Source organism: Scyliorhinus canicula, chromosome 6, assembly GCF_902713615.1.
Source record: "Scyliorhinus canicula chromosome 6, sScyCan1.1, whole genome shotgun sequence".
Taxonomy (NCBI): Eukaryota; Metazoa; Chordata; class Chondrichthyes; order Carcharhiniformes; family Scyliorhinidae; genus Scyliorhinus; species Scyliorhinus canicula.
In genome coordinates, this window is record NC_052151.1 from 74,768,430 (window position 1) to 74,791,796 (window position 23,367).

Consider the following 23,367-nt stretch of genomic DNA (forward strand, 5'->3'; position numbering starts at 1 on the left):
GCATGGCGGATAAATAAATCTAGCTGTGTTTTATTTGCACCATGTACGCCAACTGAGTTCCAGTTAGATCGGATCCAAATTATTCCTTTTAATAGCAGCTGAAGTCTGGTAACTTGGATTTATATTTAGTCCTGCGTCTTCATCCAAGTGTCAATTAATGTGTTGACTCGAGCACTGCCACAACAACTGCGATTTAGTTTGATATGCAAACTTCATTTTACATGGAGGGGATTGTTATAAATTCATGTCACTGACAAGTTTAACAGAAATTGCGGACCAGCAGTTCAAAACAGCTATGTTTTCCTCTATTTTCTGGTAAAAATGCAACAGAAATGTTCATGGTAGTTGGGCACAAGTTCCTTGAATTTCTTATCGTTTATGGGGTAAATGTATTAAACCCTGCCACATTGTTTAAATTACGTTTGAAAAGTCATGCTCCATTGAATTAATTTCTGGATGTTTTTGTTCCATAAACTTTAAAATTTCATATTGGAGCAAAGTAGAAGTCCAAAATTTAAGCATCCCTCCCGAACTCAATAAGATTTTGGTGTGATTTTGACTTCTGATACTGGTTTAATCGAAGCAAAAAAATCCTAAAATAAGCATTGAAAGCTGAAAAAGCATACCTTTTATCTCTTGTTTTCAGTAATGTATCTAATACTTTTACCTCTCAGAAGTCATATGGCTTCAGTAAATTTGCCAGCACTTGACATGTTCGGCTATTGCAAGCCTAGTAGTGATCAATTGCCATCCTACAGATCCCAGACTGCCTTTGAGCAACACGTGCAACTTTTTTATTTACCCCAAGAGATCTAATAATTCTATATATATTTGTTTATGAAAACTGGCTAAAAATGTTTTCCTTTTGGCAGTGTTGTATACTTGCACTTTCTGTAATAGGCACAAATCAGCTCTTGAGTGTTGTCAAAACATTGCATTAAATTCAAATAAATTGCATTTCTTAAGCCACGGCCACACATCCATGTTAAGTGGGGCTGCTATCCCTCAGCATTTAAAGACAATAGTCCTAGTTTCTCATGAAGGTATTGAGGAGCTAGGCAATGCAGCTTTCCATTTTATTACCCTAGGTGTGTCGATAAAAATAGCCCTCATTATTTTGCTCTGATTTTCTGAAAAACCTGTGATTTAAAAGTCTCACTCATTTATTCTATTTGAGTTTAAGCTTGTCCTGCACTCTGAATCTAAGTTTTTTAATTTAAAAAATGATGTACCAATCATAAGTCTTAAAGCTGTTTGTTTATTCTTGTGCATTATTGTAAAATTATTTATGCAGCATGTTAAATTGTCAGTGACAGATGCGGGTAAAGGACCCATTCTCCCGATGTAATGGTGAAATGACAAAGAAAAACAGAAGGCCTGAAAAGCATCAAGATGAAGATTCGTCTGATGAAGTCTCAGGTGAGATAGAGTTTCTGATTTTACAACAGTACTATCTTTTGTGATGGGGGAAGATTACTCTTCTTGAATAACAGAATAAATAACAGGAAAGCTGCGTTGCCTAGCTCCTCAATACCTTCAAGGTTTGCACTGAGTGCTGAGCTTGTTGCATTTGAGTGCTACAGTGAGAGTTTGGTGACTGAGGGAGTGCTGAGCTTGTTGCATTTGAGTGCTACAGTGAGAGTTTGGTGACTGAGGGAGTGCTGAGCTTGTTGCATTTGAGTGCTACAGTGAGAGTTTGGTGACTGAGGGAGTGCTGAGCTTGTTGCATTTGAGTGCTACAGTGAGAGTTTGGTGACTGAGGGAGTTAGGTGAGGAGGGAGTAAGGTGCTCCTTACATTTCATTTCCTATATTTATCAAAGAGCGTGAAGGGAGCCAGGAGTTTAGAGTACAGCTGACTGGAAGCAGAGTCGGAGGGCGGAGGTCCAGTTGGTCCACGGGGCAGCGAATTCTGTAAAGTAAGAGGGGATGGAGGCTAGGGCAGTTGCATGCTCCTCCTGTAGGATGTGGGTGGTGAGGGATACCACTGGTGTCCCCGCTGACTATACCTGCGGGAAGTGCACCCAACTCCAGCTCCTCAGAGACCGTGTTAAGGAACTGGAGCTGGATGAACTTCAGATCATCCGGGAGGCAGAGGGGGTTATCGAGAAGAGTTACAGGGAGGTAGCCACACCCAAGGTACTGGACAAGAGTAGCTGGGTTATAGTCAGGGGAAAGAAAACTTAACAGGCAGACAGTGCAGGGATCCCTCGTGGCCGTTCCCCTTCAAAACAAGTATACCGTTTTGGATGCTGTTGGGGGGGATAACCTACCGGGGGAAGGCCCCAGCGGCCAGATCTCTGGCACTGAGTCTGGCTCTGGGGCTCAGAAGGGAAGGGGGGAAGCATAGAAAAGCAATAGTAATAGATTCAATGGTTAGGGGAATAGATAGGAGATTCTGTGGTCGCGAGCGAGACTCCCGAAAGGTATGTTGCCTCCCAGGTGGCAGGGCCAGGGATGTCTCGGATCGTGTCTTCAGGATCCTGAAGGGGGAAGGTGAGCAGCCAGAAGTCGTGGTGCACATTGGTACCAACGACGTAGGTAGGAAAAAGGGTGTGGAGGTAATAAACAAGTTTAGGGAGTTAGGCTGGAAGTTAAAGGCCAGGACAGACAGAGTTGTCATCTCTGGTTTGTTGCCGGTGCCACGTGATAGCGAGGCTAGGAAAGGGAGAGAGTGCAGTTGAACACGTGGCTGCAGGAATGGTGTAGGAGGGAGGGCTTCAGGTATTTGGATAATTGGAGCGCATTCTGGGGAAGGTGGGACCTGTACAAGCAGGACGGGTTGCATCTGAACCAGAGGGGCACCAATATCCTGGGGGGGAGGTTTTCTAGTACTCTTCGGGAGGGTTTAAACTAATTTGGCAGGGGAATGGGAAATGGATTTGTAGTCCAGCAACTAAGGAAGCCGATATTCAGGACGCCAAAGCACGTAGTGATGCAGTGGGGAAGGTAACACTGACAAAGGAGAGTACTTGCACGCAAGGAGATGGGTTGAAGTGTGTATACTTTAATGCAAGAAGCATCAGGAATAAGGTTGGTGAACTTGAGGCAAGAAGAGGGGCAGAAATGGTTGTTGGAGGTCCCTGGTTATAGATGTTTCAACAAGATTAGGGAGGATTGTAAAAGAGGTGGGGGCGTGGCATTGTTAATTAGAGATAGTATAACAGCTGCAGAAAGGCAGTTCGAGGGGGATCTGCCTACTGAGGTAATATGGGTTGAAGTCAGAAATAGGAAAGGAGCAGTCACCTTGTTGGGAGTTTTCTATAGGCCCCCCAATAGCAGCAGAGATGTGGAGAAACAGATTGGGAAACAGATTTTGGAAAGGTGCAGAAGTCACAGGGTAGTAGTCATGGGTGACTTCAACTTCCCAAACATTGAGTGGAAACTCTTTAGATCAAATAGTTTGGATGGGGTAGTGTTTGTGCAGTGTGTCCAGGAAGCTTTTCTAACACAGTATGTAGATTGTCCGACCAGAGGGGAGGCCATATTGGATTTAGTACTTGGTAATGAACCAGGGCAGTTGATAGATTTGTTAGTGGGGGAGCATTTTGGAGGTAGTGACCACAATTCTGTGACTTTCACTTTTTAGTTATGGAGAGGGATAGGTGCGTGCAACAGGGCAAGGTTTACAATTGGGGGAATGGTAAATATAATGCTGTCAGTCAAGAATTGAAGTGCAGAAGTTGGGAACATAGGCTGTCAGGGAAGGACACAAGTGAAATGTGGAACTTGTTCAAGGAACAGGTACTGCGTGTCTTTGATATGTATGTCCCTGTCAGGCAGGGAAGAGATGGTCGAGTGAGGGAACCATGGTTGACAAGAGAGGTTGAATGTCTTTGTTAAGAGGAAGAAGGAGACTTATGTAAGGCTGAAGAAACAAGGTTCAGACAGGGCGCTGGAGGGATACAAGATAGCCAGGAGGGAACTGAAGAAAGGGATGAGGAGAGCTAAGAGAGGGCATGAAAAATCTTTGGCGGGTAGGATCAAGGAAAACCCCAAGGCCTTTTACACATATGTGAGAAATATGAGAATGACTAGAGCGAGTGTAGGTCCGATCAAGGACAGTAGCGGGAGATTGTGTATTGAGTCTGAAGAGATAGGAGAGGTCTTGAACAAGTATTTTTCTTCAGTATTTACAAACGAGAGGGGCCATATTGTTGGAGAGGACAGTGTGAAACAGACTGATAAGGTCAAGGAGATACCTGTTAGGAAGGAAGATGTGTTGGGTGTTTTGAAAAACTTGAGGATAGACAAGTCCCCCGGGCCTGACGGGATATATCCAAGGATTCTATGGGAAGCAAGAAATGAAATTGCAGAGCCGTTGGCAATTATCTTTTTGTTCTCGCTGTCAACAAGGGTGGTACCAGAGGATTGGAGAGTGGCGAATGTCGTGCCCCTGTTCAAAAAAGGGAATAGGGATAACCCTGGGAATTACAGGTCAGTTAGTCTTACTTCGGTGGTAGTCAAAGTAATGGAAAGGGTACTGAGGGATAGGATTTCTGAGCATCTGGAAAGACACTGATTGATTAGGGATAGTCAGCACGGATTTAGGAGGGGTAGGTCTTGCCTTACAAGTCTTATTGACTTCTTTGAGGAGGTGACCAAGCATGTGGATGAAGGGAAAGCAGTGGATGTAGTGTACATGGATTTTAGTAAGGCATTTGATAAGGTTCCCCATGGTAGGCTTGTGCAGAAAGTAAGGAGGTATGGGATAGTGGGAAATTTGGCCAGTTGGATAACAAACTGGCTAACCGATAGAAGACAGAGAGTAGTGGTGGATGGCAAATATTCAGCCTGGAGCCCAGTTATCAGTGGCGTACCGCAGGGATCAGTTCTAGGTCCTCTGCTGTTTGTGATTTTCATTAACGACTTGGATGAGGGAGTTGAAGGGTGGGTCAGTAAATTTGCAGATGATACGAAGATTGGTGGAGTTGTGGATAGTGAGGAGGGCTGTTGTTGGCTTCAAAGAGACATAGATAGGATGCAGAGCTGGGCTGAGAAGTGGCAGATGGAGTTTAACCCTGACAAGTGTGAAGTTGTCCATTTTGGAAGGACAAATATGAATGTGGAATACAGGGTTAACGGTAGGGTTCTTGGCAATGTGGAGGAGCAGAGAGATCTTGGGGTCTATGTTCATAGATCTTTGAAAGTTGCCACTCAAGTGGATAGAGCTGTGAAGAAGGCCTATGGTGTGCTAGCGATCATTAGCAGAGCGATTGAATTTAAGAGCCGTGAGGTGATGATGCAGCTGTACAAAACCTTGGTCAGGCCACATTTGGAGTACTGTGTGCAGTTCTGGTCGCCTCATTTTAGGAAGGATGTGGAAGCTTTGGAAAAGTTGCAAAGGAGATTTACCAGGATGTTGCCTGGAATGGAGAGTAGGTCTTACGAGGAAAGGTTGAGGGTGCTGGGCCTTTTCTCATTAGAACGGAGAAGGATGAGGGGTGACTTGATAGAGGTTTATAAGATGATCAGGGGAATAGATAGAGTAGACAATCAGAGACTTTTTCCCCGGGTGGAACACACCATTACAAGGGGACATAGATTTAAGATAAATGGTGGAAGATATAGAGGGGATGTCAGAGGTAGGTTCTTTACCCAGAGAGTAGTGGGGGCATGGAATGCACTGCCTGTGGAAGTAGTTGAGTCGGAAACGTTAGGGACCTTCAAGCGGCTTTTGGATAGGTACATGGATTAGGGTAGAATAATGGAGTGTAGATTAACTTCTTCTTAAGGGCAGCACGGTAGCATTGTGGATAGCACAATTGCTTCACAGCTCCAGGGTCCCAAGTTCGATTTCGACTTGGGTCACTGTCTGTGTGGAGTCTGCACATCCTCCCCGTGTGTGCGTGGGTTTCCTCTGGGTACTCCGGTTTCCTCCCACAGTCCAAAGATGTTCAGGTTGGGTGGATTGGCCATGATAAATTGCCCTTAGTGTCCAAAATGCTATGATTAACCGAGGACAAACGTTTGGCACAACATCGTGGGCCGAAGGGCCTGTTCTGTGCTGTATTTCTCTATCTATAACATGGAACAGTAGACACAGCCAGTACAAAATATAATGGAACGTTCATTACAAGTACTGGTACAATTATTAAAAAAAACATGTTTCAGTAGCTATCAACTTATGAATTTTGCCAAATTATATTTTGTCTGGTCAACCCATACTTTGAAAATATGCTTCTATCATGCACTATACATTTTCAGTTGTATCATTACAGTAATTAATCCACTGTAATATCTATCAGTTGTTCTGTGAGAAGCTTTTGGGCATTATGGTTAATTGATTTATCTATGCTGTTTAAAGGGCTACAGCAGTTGAAAAAATTCTTATTAAACTCATGTGGCACAATGATACTCATGTGTTTTGGTAATACCAAGGTTGTTTGATTATTGTTATTTAGGAGTGACGGAAATTGAAATAAAAACCGAAATTGATCAAAATATACAGCAGACTCCTCAGCATTTGTGAATTGAAAATTGCTCTGACTTGCTTATAAGCAAGGTGAAAATCATATGGTTGACTTCACTCTTTCCCAAAAATTGCTCTATATTCTCCTGCCTGCGATGACCGTATGCTTATTTAAAAATATTTAATGATTTAATGAGTATATATAACTAAGACAAATGTGAGTGGCAGAATTTCCTTTTGTGGCTGTGAAGTCATCTAGCTGGATTTTCCCTGGTTTAAGAGATTGCAATCAGATTGGTTTAAACCAAACACTGTTTGTGGTCAATTAATTGAATCATTAATTAATAGGCATTTTGAAAATTTAGATGGATTGGTAGAAAAATAAGACCGATACCAACTCTTTGTAGCAAACACTTAAATGTGTAAAAGATCAGATGTAATGGTGTTACAATCGGATGTAATGGTGTTACAATCGGATGTAATGGTGTTACAGTTAAATAAAGGTAATTACGAGGGCATGAGAGAGGAACTGGTGAAAATCGACTGGAAGCAGACCCTAGTGGGAAAGACAGTAGAGCAAAAATGGCAGGAGTTTGTATGCATAATTGAGGACACTGTACAGAGGTTCATCCTCAAGAAAAGAAAGATTATCCGGGGAGGGATTAGACAGCCATGGCTGACAAAGGAGGTCAGGAAATGTATCAAAGAAAAAGAGAGATCCTATAAAGTGGCCAAAAGCACTGGGAAATCAGAAGATTGGGAAGACTACAAAAACAAACAGAGGTTAACAAAGAGACAAATAAGGAAGGAGAGGATCAAATATGAAGGCAGGCTAGCCAGTAATATAAGAAATGATAGTAAAAGTTTCTTTCAATACATAAGAAACAAACGACAGGCCAAAGTAGACATTGGGCCAATTCAAACTGATTCCGGAAGGCTAGTGATGGGAGACGAGGAAATGGCTGGAGAACTTAATAAGTACTTTGCGTCTGTCTTCACAGTGGAAGACATGAGTAATATCCCAAAAATTATAGAGGGTCAGGGGGCTGAGTTGAGTATGGTTGCCATTACAAAAGAGATGGTGCTAAAAAAAGCTAAAAGGTCTTAAAATTGACAAATCTCCTGGCCCCGATGGGCTACACCCTAGAGTTCTGAGAGAGGTGGCTGAAGAAATAGCGGAAGCGTTGGTTGAGATCTTTCAAAAATCACTGGAGTCAGGGAAAGTCCCGGACGATTGGAAGATCGCTGTTGTAACCCCCTTGTTCAAGAAAGGATCAAGACAAAAGATGGAAAATTATAGGCCAATTAGCCTGACGTCGGTTGTTGGTAAAATTCTAGAATCGATCGTTAAGGATGAGATTTCTAAATTCTTGGAAGAGCAGGGTCGGATTAGAACAAGTCAACATGGATTTAGTAAGGGGAGGTCGTGCCTGACGAACCTGTTAGAATTCTTTGAGGAGGTGACAAGTAGGTTAGACCAGGGAAACCCAGTGGATGTGGTCTATCTGGATTTCCAAAAGGCCTTTGATAAGGTGCCACACAGGAGGCTGCTGAGTAAGGTGAGGGCCCATGGTGTTCGAGGTGAGCTACTGGCATGGGTTGAGGATTGGCTGTCTGACAGAAGGCAGAGAGTTGGGATAAAAGGTTCTTTTTCGGAATGGCAGCCGGTGACCAGCGGTGTCCCACAGGGTTCAGTGTTGGGGCCGCAGCTGTTCACCATATATATTAATGATCTGGATGAAGGGACTGGGGGCATTCTAGCAAAGTTTGCCGATGATACGAAGTTAGGTGGTCAGGCATGTAGTGCTGAGGAAGTGGGGAGGCTGCAGAAGGATCTAGACAGTTTGGGAGAGTGGTGCAGGAAATGGCTGATGCAATTCAACGTGAGAAAATGTGAGGTCTTGCACTTTGGAAAAAAGAATCCAAGCATAGACTACTTTCTAAACGGTGAGAAAATTCATAATGCCAAAGTACAAAGGGATCTGGGAGTGCTAGTCGAGGATTCCCTAAAGGTAAACATGCAGGTTGAATCTGTGATTAAGAAAGCGAATGCAATGTTGTCATTTATCTCGAGGGTTGGAATATAAAAGCAGCGATGTGCTACTGAGCCTTTATAAGGCTCTGGTTGGGCCCCATTTGGAGTACTGTGTCCAGTTTTGGGCCCCACATCTCAGGAAGGACATACTGGCACTGGAGCGTGTCCAGCGGAGATTCACACGGATGATCCCTGGAATGGCGGGTCTAACATATGATGAACGGCTGAGGATCCTGGGATTGTATTCATTGGAGTTTAGAAGGTTAAGGGGAGATCTAATAGAAACTTACAAGATAATACATGGCTTAGAAAGGGTGGACGCAAAGAAACTGTTTCCGTTAGGCGAGGAGACGAGGACCCGTGGGCACAGCCTTAAAATTAGAGGGGGTAAATTCAGAACAGAAATGCGGAGACATTTCTTCAGCCAGAGAGTGGTGGGCCTGTGGAATTCATTGCCGCGGAGTGCAGTGGAGGCCGGGACGCTAAATGGCTTCAAGGCAGAGATAGATAAATTCTTGATGTCGCGAGGAATTAAGGGCTACGGGGAGAATGCTGGTAGGTGGAGTTGAAATGCCCATCAGCCATGATTGAATGGCGGAGTGGACTCGATGGGCCGAATGGCCTTACTTCCACTCCTATGTCTTATGGTCTTATCATGTTTAACTGTCAGGAAATCACTACAACAGCTTGGTCTAAAAAAACAAGGATAAACATCATAAATTTAGTGTTGGTATCTTGGTTAATCTTTCAGCAACTAAAATGTTCCTAATATGAGGAACACATTAGTTCCAGTTAAATATCCATCTAAATAGATTTTTGTTGTTTTACAATAGCTTTTCTGAGAGTGTAAACAAAAGTGTTCTCTTAAGTTACAGAAAAAGTCAAAATAGTAAACTATTTCCAACGTTGTGAAAGTTTTTTAAAAATGGAGATAAGACGGGAAAGTGGAGTTGAGGGTTATCGTCTCAGATCAGTCATGATCTCATTGAATGGTGGAGCAGGCTGGGTATGCTGAATGGTCTTCTGCTCCTACGCCTTATGGTGATGTGCAATATTTAGATTTTCTTATATCCAATTGGAATATATGCATTTTGTTTGGCACAGTTGCAAATTGAAGTAGCTGACACTCTGGAAATAAATACTGCCCTGAGAGGGCTGTATGAACGTAGAACATCGAACAGTACAGCACAGTACATGCCCTTCAGCCCACGATGTTGTGCCTACCAATTATCCTATTCTAAGATCAACCTAATTTACACTCCTTCAATTTACTGCTGTCCATGTGCCTGTCTAAGAGTCGCTTAAATGTCCCTAATGACTCTGACTCCACCACCTCTGCTGGCAGTGCATTCCACACACCCACCACTCTGCGTAAAGAACCTACCTCCGACATCTCACCTATACCTTCCTCCAATCACCTTAAAATTACGCCCCATTTCCACCCTGGGGAAAAGTCTCTGGCTATCCACTCTATCCATGCCTCTCATCACCTTGTACACCTCTATCAAGTCACCTCTCTGCCTTCTCTACAGTGAGAAAAGCCCTAGCTCCCTCAACCTTTCTTCAAAAGACATGCCCTCCAGTCCAGGCAGCATCCTGGTAAATCTCCTCTGTACCCTCTCCAAAGTATGCACATCCTTCCTATAATGAGGCGACCAGAACTGGACACAATATTCCAAGTGTGGTCTAACTAGAGTTTTAAAAAGCTGCCGCAAAACCTCGCGGCTCTTAAACTTAATCCCCCTGCTAATGAAAGCCAACACACCATACACCTCCTTAACAACCCTATCAACCTGGGTGGCAACTTTGAGGGACCTATGTACGTGGACCCCAAGATCCCTCTGTCCCTCCACACTTCCAAGAATCCTGCCTTTAACCCTGTATTCAGCATTCAAATTCGACCTTCCAAAATGAATCACTTCACATTTATCAAGTTTGAACTCCATCTGCCACTTCTCAGTCCAGCTCTGCATCCTGTCAATATCCTGTTGTAACCTGCAACAAGCTTCAACACTATCTACAACTCCACCAACCTTCGTGTCATCAGCAAACTTACTAACCCACCATTCCACTTCCTCATCCAAGTCACTTATAAAAACCACAAAGAGCAGAGGACCCAGAACAGATCCTTGCGGGACACCACTGGTCACCGACCTCCAGGCAGAATACTTTCCATCCAATACCACTCGCTGTCTTCTTTCGGACTGCCAATTCTGTATCCCGACAGCCAAATTTCCCTGTATCCCATGCCCCCTAACTTTCTGAATGAGCCTACCATGGGAACCTTATCAAATGCCTTACTGAAATCCATATACACCACATCCACTGCTCAAGCTTCATCAATGTGTCTCATCACATCCTCAAAGAATTCAATGAGGCTTGTGAGGCATGATCAGCCCATCACAAAGCCATGCTGACTATCTTTAATCAAACTATGTTTTTCTAAATAATCATAAATCCTATCTCTCAGAATCCTTTCCAATATTTTGCTCACCACAGACGTAAGACTGATGGGTCTGTAATTCCCAGGGATTTCCCTATTCCCTTTCTTGAATATTCGCCTCCCTCTAATCATTCGATACTACTCCAATGGAGAGTGAGGACACGAAGATCATTGCCAACGGCGCAGCAATCTCCTCCCTCGCTTCCCGTAGTAACCTTTGGTATATCCCGTCAGGCCCAGGGGACTTATCTATCCTGATGCATTTCAAACTTTCCAGCTCATCCTCCTTCTTAATATCAACCTGTTTGAGTCTATTAACCTGGTTCACACTGTTCTCATGGCAACAAGGTCCCTCTCTCTAGTGCAGGGGTGGGCAAACTACGGCCCGCGGGCCGCATGCGGGCCGCCAAAGGTCTTTATGCGGCCCACCAAGTCATTAAAAAAAAAATTAAAAAAATTTTTTTTTTTTTTAAATTTTTAAATTATTTTTTTTAAGGTTAATGGGGGGGCTGTTGGGTTACTTACTGGTATAGGGTGGATACGTTGACTTGAGTAGGGTGATTATTGCTCGGCACAACGTCGAGGGCCGAGGGGCCTGTTCTGTACTGTTCTATGTTCTATATGAGGCGCCCAGAATCATAACCGGGTGAAGTAATTATTTTACTTAATATACTATGCGGCCCTTTAAAATTGTGAATTTCTGAATGTGGCCCTTGCACGGAAAAGTTTGCCCACCCCTGCTCTAGTGAATACTGAAGCAAAGTATTCATTTAGGGCATCCCCCATCTCTTCAAACTCTAGGCACAAGTTCCCTCCATTATCCCTGATCGGCCCTACTCTCATCTGATCATCCTCTTATTTCTCACATAAGTGTAGAATGCCTTGGGGTTTTCCCTAATCCTTCCCGCCAGGGCTTTTCATGCCCTCTTCTAGCTTTCCTCAGTCATTTTTGAGTTCATTAAAAGTCAGAAGATGTATGAGTCAGAAGATTCAGTCGGGTCTTGTCTGTGCTGCTACCTGGAATATGTACTTCAGGCCCAGTGCTTTGCCATGGAATAATGCAACCTATAGATTTAGAGTTATTTGGCTATGTCATGCTCCCATATTAAATCGCTCATGGTATAATTTTGGTACCAGCCCCAACCTCGCGCACGAGGTGGAGACGTTCACCCTCTGGAGCACCTCACACCAGAACCCCTCCTCCATATCCTCTCCCAACTCTTCCTCCCACTTTGCCTTGATCCCTTCTAGCGGTGCCTTCTCCTCCTCCAAAAGAGCCCCATAAACCACCAATACTACCCCCTTCTCCAGTCCCCCTGTTGTCAGCACCTCCTCCACCAATGTGGAAGCCGGCTCTACAGGGAAGTTCTGTATCTCCTTTCTGGCAAAGTCTCAAACCTGCATGTATCTAAATATTTTCCCCTGCTCCAGCCCATACTTCGCTCCCAGCTCCTTCAGTCCCGCCAAACGACCCCCAAGAAACAAATTTTTTAGTGTCCTAATTCCTTTCTCTTCCCATCTCCACTTCCCTGGCTCAAATCTATGGTTCAGATCAGCCTTGATTAATGCATTTATCCTTTGTTATATAACCACACCACTAACGTATACATGCTTTTTACGATTGCCCATTTATGATGAACTGTAATTATAAATTAAATAGTGTAGCTAATTTTTCCAAACTGGCCATTTCTAGTCCTTGTGCTCTGCCCATTAAGCCCATAAAGCCTAGGCAATTTAAGTTCTTTTTGTGCAATGTTACTATTCACCAGTTTGTAGTCTTCAAATTTTGATTGTGTGAAGTGAAGAACTGTCCTTGTTCATTGGTGATGGATGCATTCTGAATCATATCATATTTGCTTATTAAAATATATGCAGATTAATAGCAATATTATATGTGGCCCATTGGGTCCATGATGTGCCCCCAAGCAATCCATGAAAGATAAAATGATTGGGCGTTGAAGGTGTCAGGACAGGTGGTGAGAGCAATTAATAGGGCCATAATGTACAAGAGCAAAAGGTTATGCTAAACTTACTCAAGACACTAGTTAGACCGCAGGTGGAATATTGGGTCCAGTTCTGGGCACCACACTATAGGAAGGATGTGAATGCATTGGAGAGAATGCAGAAGAGGTTTGAAAGAATGGTTCCAGGGGTGAGAAATTTCGATTATGAAGCTAGATTGGCACTGTTCTCCTTGGTGAGAAGAAGACTAAAAGAGATTTGATAGAGATATTTAAAATCATGATGGGACTGGACAGAGTAGATAATGATTAAGTGTGAGAGGGCAGCATGGTAGCATAGTGGTTAGCACTATGGCTTCACAGCGCCAGGGTCCCGGCTTGGTTCACTGTCTGTGCGGAGTCTGCATGTTCTCCCCGTGTCTGCGTGGGTTTCCTCCGGGTGCTGCGGTTTCCTCCCACAAGTCCCGAAAGACATGCTGTTAGGTAAATTTGACACTGAATTTTCCCTCTGTGTACCAGAACAGGCGCCGGAATGTGGCCACTAGGGGCTTTTCACAGTAACTTAATTGCAGTGTTAATGTAAGCCTACTTGTGACAATAAACATTATTATAAAAAAAAATTCTTATTACATTTAATGTGATTTGTAAAAGAAGCAAGTGCGATAAGTGGCTCGGTCTGGGTTGCGCTGCCTGGAAGTGTGGCAGAGGCATTCAAGAGCGCTTTAGAGGATTACATAGAACATAGACATACAGTGCAGAATGATGCCATTCGGCCCATCGAGTCTACACCGACCCACTGAAGCCCTCACTTCCACCCCATCCCCGTAACTCAATAACCCCTCCTAACCTTTTTTGGTCACTAAGGGCAATTTATCATGGCCAATTCACCTAATCTGCATGTCTTTGGACTGTGGGAGGAAACCGGAGCAGCCGGAGGAAACCCACGCAGACACGGGGAGAAGGTGCAGACTCTGCATAGACAGTGACCCAGCGGGGAATCGATAATTTGAATAGAAACAATATGCATGGGTATGGGAAAAGGCAGGGGAATGGCACTAAGCCATAATGTTTGTTTGGAGAACTGGTGCAGACATGATGGAGCAAATGGTCTCCTGCACCGCAATGATTCAGTGACTTATAAGCCGATGTGTACATGAATAATGAGACAAACCTGAGGTTTCTCCTGTGGAGAAACAAATGTATTGCCTTCTTTGTTATATTGCAAAACACAGTGGACAATGAAACACAAGAACATGAGAACTGGGAGCAAGAGTAGACCATATGGCGTGTTGAGACGGCTTCATGATTCAATACAATTGTAACTGATCTTGGGCTTCATTTCCCCATATCCTTTCATTCCTTGAGAGAACAAATTATGTCTATTCCAGCCTTAAATATATTCAGCGATGGAGCAGCCACTACCCTCCGATGTAGAGAATTCCAAAGATTCTCAACCTTTTGGGTGAAATAATTTCATCTCATCTCAGTCCAAAATTGATTGGCCCTTTATCTTGAAACTGTGATCTTGGTTTTATATTCCTGACCAACAGAAGTAGTCTCTGTGTCAACCCTCTCAAGCCCCTTCAGAATGAGATATCTCTGAACAAAGTACAACAACCTCATCCAGGGACCATTTAGTAAACCTTCGCTGTACAGTCACCAACGCCAGTATCCGTTCTTAAACGTGGAGACCAAAATTGCACACAGCATTCCAAGTCTGTAATTCCAAAATCCTGCACAATGTAGCAAGGCCTCTTTATTCTTTGCTCCACTCCCCTTGCAATATAGGCCAACGTGCTATTATCTTCCTAATTGCTTTCTTCATCTGCATGCTATCTTTCTGTGTTCCTTGTACGAGCACACCAAAGCCTCTTTGAACATCAACACTTCCAAGTTTCGCACCTTAAAAAATATTCTGCTGTTCTATTCTTATGACCAAAGTGAATAACCTCACACTTCCTACAATGTACTCCATCAACATCACATCTTGTCGCCCAGTCACTTAAGCTTTCTTTGCTGCCTCTCTGTATGTTTCCTACAACTTACCTTCCCATATAGCTTGGTATCATCAACAAACTTGTATCAAAATCATTAATATAAGCTGTAAATATATGAAACCCCAACACTGATCCCTTTGGTGGGTCACCATTGACTAGATGTCAACTTGAAAAAGCCCTATTTATGTCCACTCTCTGCTTTCTATCTATTAACCAATCCTCTATCAATGCCAAAATATTACCCACAACTCATGTGTATTAAACTTTTGTGTGGCACTTTATCGAATGCCTTTTGCAAATCCAAGTGCATTGTTAAGACTTTCTTAATAATAAATTCCAGCATTTTCCCAACAACTGATGCTAAGCTAACTGGTCTGTAATTCACTGTTTTCTCTGTCTCCCTCCTTTCTTGAAAAAAGATGTAACGTTTTTCAACTTCCAATCTTATGGGATTGTTCCTGAATTTAAGGAAGTTTGGAAAATCATAGCCAACACATCCATTATCTCTTTCAGAACCCGATGTGTTGGCCATCAGGTCTTGGGCATTTGTCAGATTTTAGTCTCTTAATTTTTCCAAAACTTTTTCTCTATTAATATTAATTTCCTCACTCTTTTTATCCCCTAGGTTACTGTCTATTTCTGGTATGAAACTTGTGTTGTGTACTGTGAAGATAGACACAAAATATTTTTCCAATGCTTCTGCCATTTCATCATTCCCCTTGCTAATTTCTCCTGCCTCTGCTTCTAAGGGACTGATACTTTAACTACTTACTTCATTTTTATATACAATCTATGTGCAACAAGACCTGTGTGTCCTCGTACACCAGTCACTGAAGGTTAGCATGCAGGTACAGCAAGTGGTAAAGAAGGTATATAGTATGTTGGCCTTCATTGCGAGAGGATTTAAATACAGAGGCAGGGCTGTCTTGCTGCAATTATACAGGACTTTGGTGAGGCCACAGCTGGAATATTGCGTGCAGTTTTGGTCTCCTTATCTGAGGAAGAATGTTCTTGCTCTAGAAGGAGTGCAGCAAAGGTTTACCAGACTGATTCCTGATGGTGGGACTGACGTATGAGGCAAAATTGAATTGATTAGGATTGTATTCGCTGGAGTTCAGAACAATGAACGGGGGAATCTCATAGAAACCTATAAAATTCTAACAGAACGTGACAGGGTAAATGCAGGAAGGATGTTCCCGCGGTGGTGGGTATGTACAGACCAGGAGTCCCAGTCTTAGAATATGGTAGATCATTTAGGACAGAGATGCGGGGACATTTCTTCACCCAGAGAGTGGTGAGACTGTGGAATTCACTATAACAGGAAGTATTTGAAGTCAAAGCATTGTATGTTTTCAAGAAGCAGATATAGCACTTGGGGCAAATGGGATCAAAGGATATGAGGGAAAGTGGGATGAGGCTATTGAGTTGGATGATCAGCCATGGCCATTTAAAAAAATAAAAAAATTTTTAGAGAACCAAATTCATTTTTTCCAATTAAGGGGCCATTTCATGTGGCCAATCCACCTACACTGCACGTCTTTGGGCTGTGGAGGCAAAACCCGCGGAACACGGGGAGAAAGTGCAAACTCTACAGAGACAGTGACCCAGAGCCGGGATCGAACCTGGGACCATGGTGCCGTGAGGCAGAAGTGCTAACCACGGTGCTACCATGCTGCCCATCAGCCATGATCATAATGAATGGCGGAGCAGGCACGAAGGGTCAAATGGCCTCCTCCTACTCCTATGTTCTGTGTTTATGTTCTTCTATTCCTGCTAGTTTACTTTCAAATTCTTTTTTTCTCTTTTTATTGACTGTGTTGGCCTTCTACTGGCTTCTCAAACACTCTCAATCTTCATATTTGCTACTGTTTTTTGCAACATTGTAAGCCCCTTCTAAGAATCTAATACTATCCTTGAGTTCATGAGTGAACTTCAGTGGGTTTTTTGCCTGGGTTTTTGCTTTTCAATGAAATTTGTTTTGCTGAAAATGTTAATTTGTTTCCTTAAATCTTTCCCACTGTTAATTTACCTTAATACCGTTTAATCAATTTACCCAATTAACCGGAGCCAGTTCCCCATTCATACCTAAATAATTGTCTTTGGCTTCTTTAAGCTTAAGATTCATATTTGTGATTGGAGTATGTCACTCTCAAACTTGACCAGGAATTCAATGGTATTCGGACCACTATTTCCCAGTGGATCTTTTACTATGACATTACTAATTAAGCCTGCTTCATTACACAATATTGTATCTAAAATAGCTTTGTTCCGAGTTGGCTCCAAGAAACTGTCACAGAAATATTCTACAAGTTCACCCTCTCAACCACAATTATCCCCCACAATTATTACATTTCCTTCATTAGAAACTGCAATAATTCCTTGATTAATGCTTTGCCATGTAGTATAACTACCGTTAGGCCTATAAACCCCTCCCTCCAGTGTTTTCTAACTCTTGTAATTCCTAATTTCCGCCCATACTGATTCTACTTCATGGTCTTCAAAGGCCAGATACTTTTCCCATTAATGTTCTTATATCATCGTTCTCATTTGCCATTCTGTCTGTTTGTGAAATATTGTGTACCCAGGAGTACTTATTTGTATTACTTTTGATTTTCCATATATATATAATAATATACACATGTATATATATATATATTTTTTTAATAAACAATTTTATTGAGGTAGTTTTTGGCTTTATAAACAGTTACAGACATCATCAGAAAGGAAGCAAAAAAGGCAAAAATGTGCAAACATCCACATACTTTCAATACTTCCACCGTGACATATTGCACAAGCCCACTCCCCTCCCACCAGTACTACCCGCCATATTTTCCCTCCTACTCTACTCTACCCCCTCCCCCCCTCCCCCCACCCTCCTGCTGACGCTCATTCTCCCGCAAAGAAGTCAATAAATGGTTGCCACCTCCGGGTGAACCCCTGCACAGATCCCCTCAAGGCGAACTTAATTTTTTCCATCCCCAGGAAACTCGACATGTCCGCAAGCCACCACTCAGTCTTCGGGGGCTTCGAGTCCCTCCACGCCAATAATATTAGTCGCCGGGCTATCAGGGAAGCAAAGGCCAACACATCGGCCTCTTTCTCCCCCTGGACGCCTGGGTCTTCCGAAACCCCAAAAATTGCCACCCCTGGACTCATCACCACCCTTGTTTTTAGCACCTGGGACATGACCCCCGCAAATCCCTCCCAGTACCCCCTCAGCTCAGGGCATGCCCAGAACATGTGAACATGGTTCGCTGGTCCTCCCGCGCACCAAGCGCATTTGTCCTCTATCCCGAAAAATTTGCTCATCCGAGCCACCGACATATTGGCCCGGTGAATGACCTTAAATTGGATCAGCCCGAGCCTAGCACATGTCGCGGTCGAGTTTACCCTACTCGGCCTCTGCCCACAGCCCAACCTCCATTTCCCCGCCTATCTCCTTCTCCCATTTAAGTTTCAGTTCCTCTGTCTGGGACCCTTCCTCCCTCATGAGCACCTTATAAATACCTGTGACTCTACCCTCCCCTTCGTCCCTCCCAGAGACTATTCTGTCTAGGATCCCCATTGGCGGGAGGCGTGGGAAAGATGGGACCTGTCTACGAACAAAGTCCCGCAACTGTAGGTATCTAAAATCATTTCCCCTTACCAACCCAAATTTCTCCTCCAAGCTCCTCAAACTCGCGAAGCTCCCTTCCAGGAACATATCACCCACCCTTCCCGCCCCTGCTCGCCGCCATACTCGGAACCCCCCATCCATTCTGCCGGGGGCAAACCGATGGTTGTCGCAGATTGGCGCCCAGACAGACGCCCCCATCTCCCCCACATGCCTCCTCCACTGGCCCCATATCCGCAGGGTCGCCACCACTACCGGGCTGGTGGTGTACTTGGCCGGCGGCAGCGGTAGAGGAGCCGTGACCAGGGCTTCCAAACTGGAGCCCCTGCACGAAGCCGCCTCCACCCGCTCCCAAATAGACCCCGTACCCACCATCCACTTCCTTATCATAGCGATGTTGGCCGCCCAGTAATAATTGACCAGACTCGGCAAAGCCAGCCCTCCCTCGCTGCGGTTCCTCTCCAACATCGCCTTCTTCACCCGCGGAGACTTTCCCGCCCAGACAAAGCTCATGATCAGCCCGTTAACTCTTTTGAAGAAGGACTGTGGGATAAAGATCGGGAGGCACTGAAAAATAAACAAAAATCGAGGGAGGATTGTCATCTTTACAGTCTGCACCCTCCCTGCCAGCGACAGCGGGAGTGCATCCCATCTCCGAAACTCTCCCTTCATTTGCTCCACCACCCTGGCCAAATTTAACTTATGCAGCCTGCCCCAGTCTTGTGCCACCTGGATTCCCAAATACCGGAAATTTTCCTCAACTAACCTAAAAGGTAGCTCTCTCAATCTGTTCTCCTGGCCCCTTGCCTGTACCACAAACATTTCACTCTTGACCGTATTTAATTTGTATCCTGAGAACTGGCCGAACTCCCTCAGCATTCCCAGTATGGTTCCCATCCCGGCCACTGGGTCCGACACGTACAGTAGCAGATCGTCTGCATAAAGAGAAACCCTATGTTCAATCCCGCCCCTCACCATCCCCTTCCAACCCTCTGCGGCTCTCAGCGCAATCGCCAGCGGCTCTATGGCCAGCGCAAACAGCAGCGGGGAGAGCGGGCAGCCCTGCCTGGTCCCTCGGTACAACCTAAAGTACTCCGACACTTCTCTGTTGGTCCTGACGCTGGCCCTTGGGGCCTGATATAATAATTTGATCCAATCCACCAATCCCTCCCCGAACCCAAACCGTCCGAGCACCTCCCATAGATAGTCCCACTCCACCCGGTCAAAGGCCTTCTCGGCGTCCATTGCCACCACTACCTCCACCTCTCTACCCGCCGGGGGCATCATTATCACATTGAGCAATCTCCTCAGATTGGCCGCCAGCTGCCTACCTTTCACGAACCCCGTTTGATCCTCCCCAATCACCTCCAGTACACAGTCCTCCATTCTACCTGCTAGTACCTTTGCCAGGAGTTTGGAGTCTACATTAATCAGGGAGATTGGCCTGTAGGACCCGCACACCTCCGGGTCTTTACCCCGCTTCAATATCAGAGATATGGTGGCTTGTGACATTGTCGGCGGCAGGGTCCCTCTGTCCCTTGCCTCATTGAAAACCCTCGCCAAGACCGGGCCCACTAGCTCAGAGAACTTCCTATAAAACTCTACTGGGTATCCATCCGGCCCCGGGGACTTCCCCGACTGCATGGCCTTTAGGCCCCCCAATACCTCCTCTACTCCAATCGGGGCCCCCAGCTCTTCCACTCGCCCCCCCCCCCCAACTGTTGGGAATGTTAACCCGTCCAGAAACCTTTTCATCCCCTCCGGTTCTTCCGGCGGCTCCGAAGTATACAGCTTACGATAGAAGTCCCGGAATACCCTATTCAATTCTGTCGGATCCTCCACTTTGCGCCCCCCTCGTCCCTCACTCTACCTATTTCCCTGGCCGCCTCCCTCCTCCTGAGTTGCTGCGCTAACAGTCTGCTAGCCTTTTCCCCATACTCGTACACCACTCCCCTCGCCTTCCTAAGCTGTTCCACGGCCCTGCTCGTGGATAGTGCCCCCAGTTCCGCCTGTAGCCTCTGCCTCTCCCTGAGTAAAACCTCCCCCGGGGACTCCGCATGCTCTTCATCTATCCGACCCATTTCCCTGACCAATCTATCCATCTCTGCCCGGTCTGCCTTGGCTCTGTGGGCCCCAATTGAAATCAGCTCCCCCCGCACTACTGCCTTTAGCGCCTCCCACACGGTCGCCGCTGAGACCTCCCCAGTGTCATTCACCTGCAGGTAATTTTTTATACATTTCCGAAGCCTCTCGCAGATCCCCTCCTCCGACAGCAGTCCCACATCTAGCCTCCATTGCGGGCGTTGATAACTCGCTCCCCCGAACTGCAGGTCCACCCAATGCGGGGCATGGTCTGAAATGGTAATTGCTGAGTATTCCGTGTTCTTTACCTCCCCCATACAGTCCCTGCTTATTACAAAGAAATCTATCCTGGAATATACTTTATGGACGTGCGAGTAAAACGAGTAGCCCCTTCCTGTTGGCTGTCCCTCTCTCCAGGGGGTCCACTGCCCCCATTTGCGCCATAAACCCTTTCAGCTCCCTTGCCATTGCTGAGAGTCTACCCGTTCTGGGACACGACCGATCCAAAGTCGAGTCAAGGACCATGTTAAAGTCCCCTCCCATGATTAGCCTGCGAGAATCCAAGTCCGGGATCTTCCCCAGCACTCTTTTAATGAAGTCCACGTCATCCCAGTTCGGGGCATATATATTCACCAGCACCACTCTTCTCCCCTCCAGTCTGCCCCGTACCATCAGGTATCTGCCCCCCCTGTCTGCGGATATGCCCTCTGCCTCAAATTGCACGCGCTTGTTGATCATGATTGCCACTCCTCTGGACTTCGAGTCCAAGTCCGAGTGGAAGACCTGGCTAATCCAGCCCTTCCTTAGCCTGGTCTGGTCTGACACTTTCAGATGTGTCTCCTGCAACATAATTACGTCCGCCCTCAGGGCCCGCAAGTGCGCGAACACCCGCGCCCTCTTAACCGGCCCATTCAGTCCCTTGATGTTCCAGGTGATCAGCCTGGTCGGGGGGCACATCCCACCCCCCCCACCCCGCCGGTCAGCCATAGCCTTTCTCGGGCCGGCCCCTGACCCGTGCGTCGCGCCATTCCTGGCCCGCCCTTTGGCTGCCTCCACCCTCGACCTCCTTTTCAGTGCCTATTTCAAGTCCCTCTCCCGTCAGCAGAACAACCGCCCCCTCCCCTAACCCCATCCCCCGATACCCCCACCCCTGCCATCTACTGGCTGTAATTACCCCCCCATCTGACTTCCTTGACTAGCCAATCTGCTAGCCCGGTGACTCAACACTCCGGCGCCTTCCTGTCCCATTCTCCTTGTTTCCCCGCCCTCCTCCCCACCCACTGGGGCAAGCCGACTCCAGTGTCTTCCGCGAGCTGCACAAAAAGCCCAAACAGGAAAAAAAAAAGAAAAAACCACAGAAAAAAGAGGAAAAGCACATAAATGTCCATGAACAAAGGAAAGAGTCTCAAATGTTCCGCTTGGCCCCTTTGGCCCAGCAAACCGTTGAGCAGCAGTCCAGGCACATTCGGCGTTCCTTCCCACAGAAATCCTCTGGCCCTAACTCGCGTCCTTGGGGCCTCCTTTCGTGACCAGCCCCAGGTCCCTCACAAAATCCATCGCTTCTTCGGGCTCGGTGAAGTAGTGGTGTTGACCCTGGTGCGTGACCCATAGCCGAGCTGGAAACAGCAGACCAAACTTCACGTGCTTCTTGAACAGCACCTCCTTGACATTCTTAAAGGCTGCTCGCCGCCGAGCCACCTCCTGGCTTAGGTCCTGATAAATGCGGAGAACACTGTTGTTCCACGTGCTGCTCCTGGCGCTCTTTGCCCACTGCAGCACCCGCTCCTTGTCCACGAACCTGTGGAACCTAATCACCATCGGGTGGGGGGGTCCGCCCGGCCGCCCCTGCCTTGCCTGCACTCTGTGTGCCCCCTCCAGCTCCAGCGGTCGCGGAAAGGCTTCGGCCCCCATCAGCTGCTTCAGCAGGTCTGCTACAAACGCTGCAGCATCAGCTCCCTCCGCCCCCTCCGGGAGGCCGACCATCCTCAGATTGTTCCTGAGGACTCTATTCTCCAGCTCCTCCACTCTGTCCAGCAGTCTTCTCTGCCGCTCTTTCAGGCCGTCCACTTCTAGCGCTGCAACCGTTTGCGCATCCGCCTGCTCCTCCACCGCCTCTCCCAGCTCCTTAACTTTAACATCCTGGGCGTCCAGCCTCTGGTTCAGCTGATCCACCGCTTTCTGGATTGGGTCCAAGCTGTCCCGCTTCAGCGCTTCAAAACTGGACTTCATTACCTGGAGCATGTTATCCAGCGCCAGCTGGATTGCTGAGTCCGGGGTCCGTGTGTCCGCCATCTTAGGTCCCAGGTAATTTTCTTCAAGTCCTTGTCTCTGTCCCTTTTTCTCCTTCTTCTTCTGCCTTCTGGAATCCCGCTGTTCCATGTGCCACAGCCCGCTCCTCAGCGCCTTCGCTGCCGCTTTCCTTTGCCCAGCACTTTAAATTTTTCCCCTCCTGGGCATCTGAAGTGGGTCCAAGCTGTCCCTCCTCAGCAACTCCAAACTTTTTTTTCCCTTTGTCCTGGAGGAAGGAAGGTCCGTGGGTCCGTCATCTTACCCTTCAGTCAGCTTCCTCCTTGCCTCCGTCTCTCTCTCTTTCTTCCTCACCTGCTGGCCTCCCACACTTCCATTTGCTGCAGCTCGCTCTCCTCTTCTTTCACGGCAGCTTTTCTGCCGCCCCCGTTGTCCCGTATTCGCGGGGAATCAGCTGTTCCGCCCCGCTGGAGTGAGAGCCCACCGAATGTGCGGCTCACTCGGACATCGCCGCCACCGGAAGTTCATGTATATTTATTTTTATTGAAACAATAATGATAACTTTGATTAGTATCACAA

At 46.2% G+C, this 23,367-nt stretch overlaps 1 protein-coding gene across 6 annotated transcripts in view; it reads left to right on the forward strand.

The window, feature by feature from the left end:
• The window catches only part of usp45 (ubiquitin specific peptidase 45), a 370,776-nt gene that overhangs the window by 335 nt on the left and 347,074 nt on the right, over positions 1 to 23,367 (forward strand). For 4 of the 6 annotated variants that reach the window (XM_038799527.1, XM_038799525.1, XM_038799530.1 and 1 more), the window contains exon 2: positions 1,311 to 1,419. In XM_038799527.1, coding sequence (XP_038655455.1) covers positions 1,317 to 1,419 — 103 coding nt within the window. In that variant the 5' untranslated portion in view covers positions 1,311 to 1,316. The remainder of the gene's footprint in view (positions 1 to 1,310; positions 1,420 to 23,367) is intronic. The other 2 variants (XM_038799526.1, XM_038799531.1) reach the window with 1 other exon arrangement.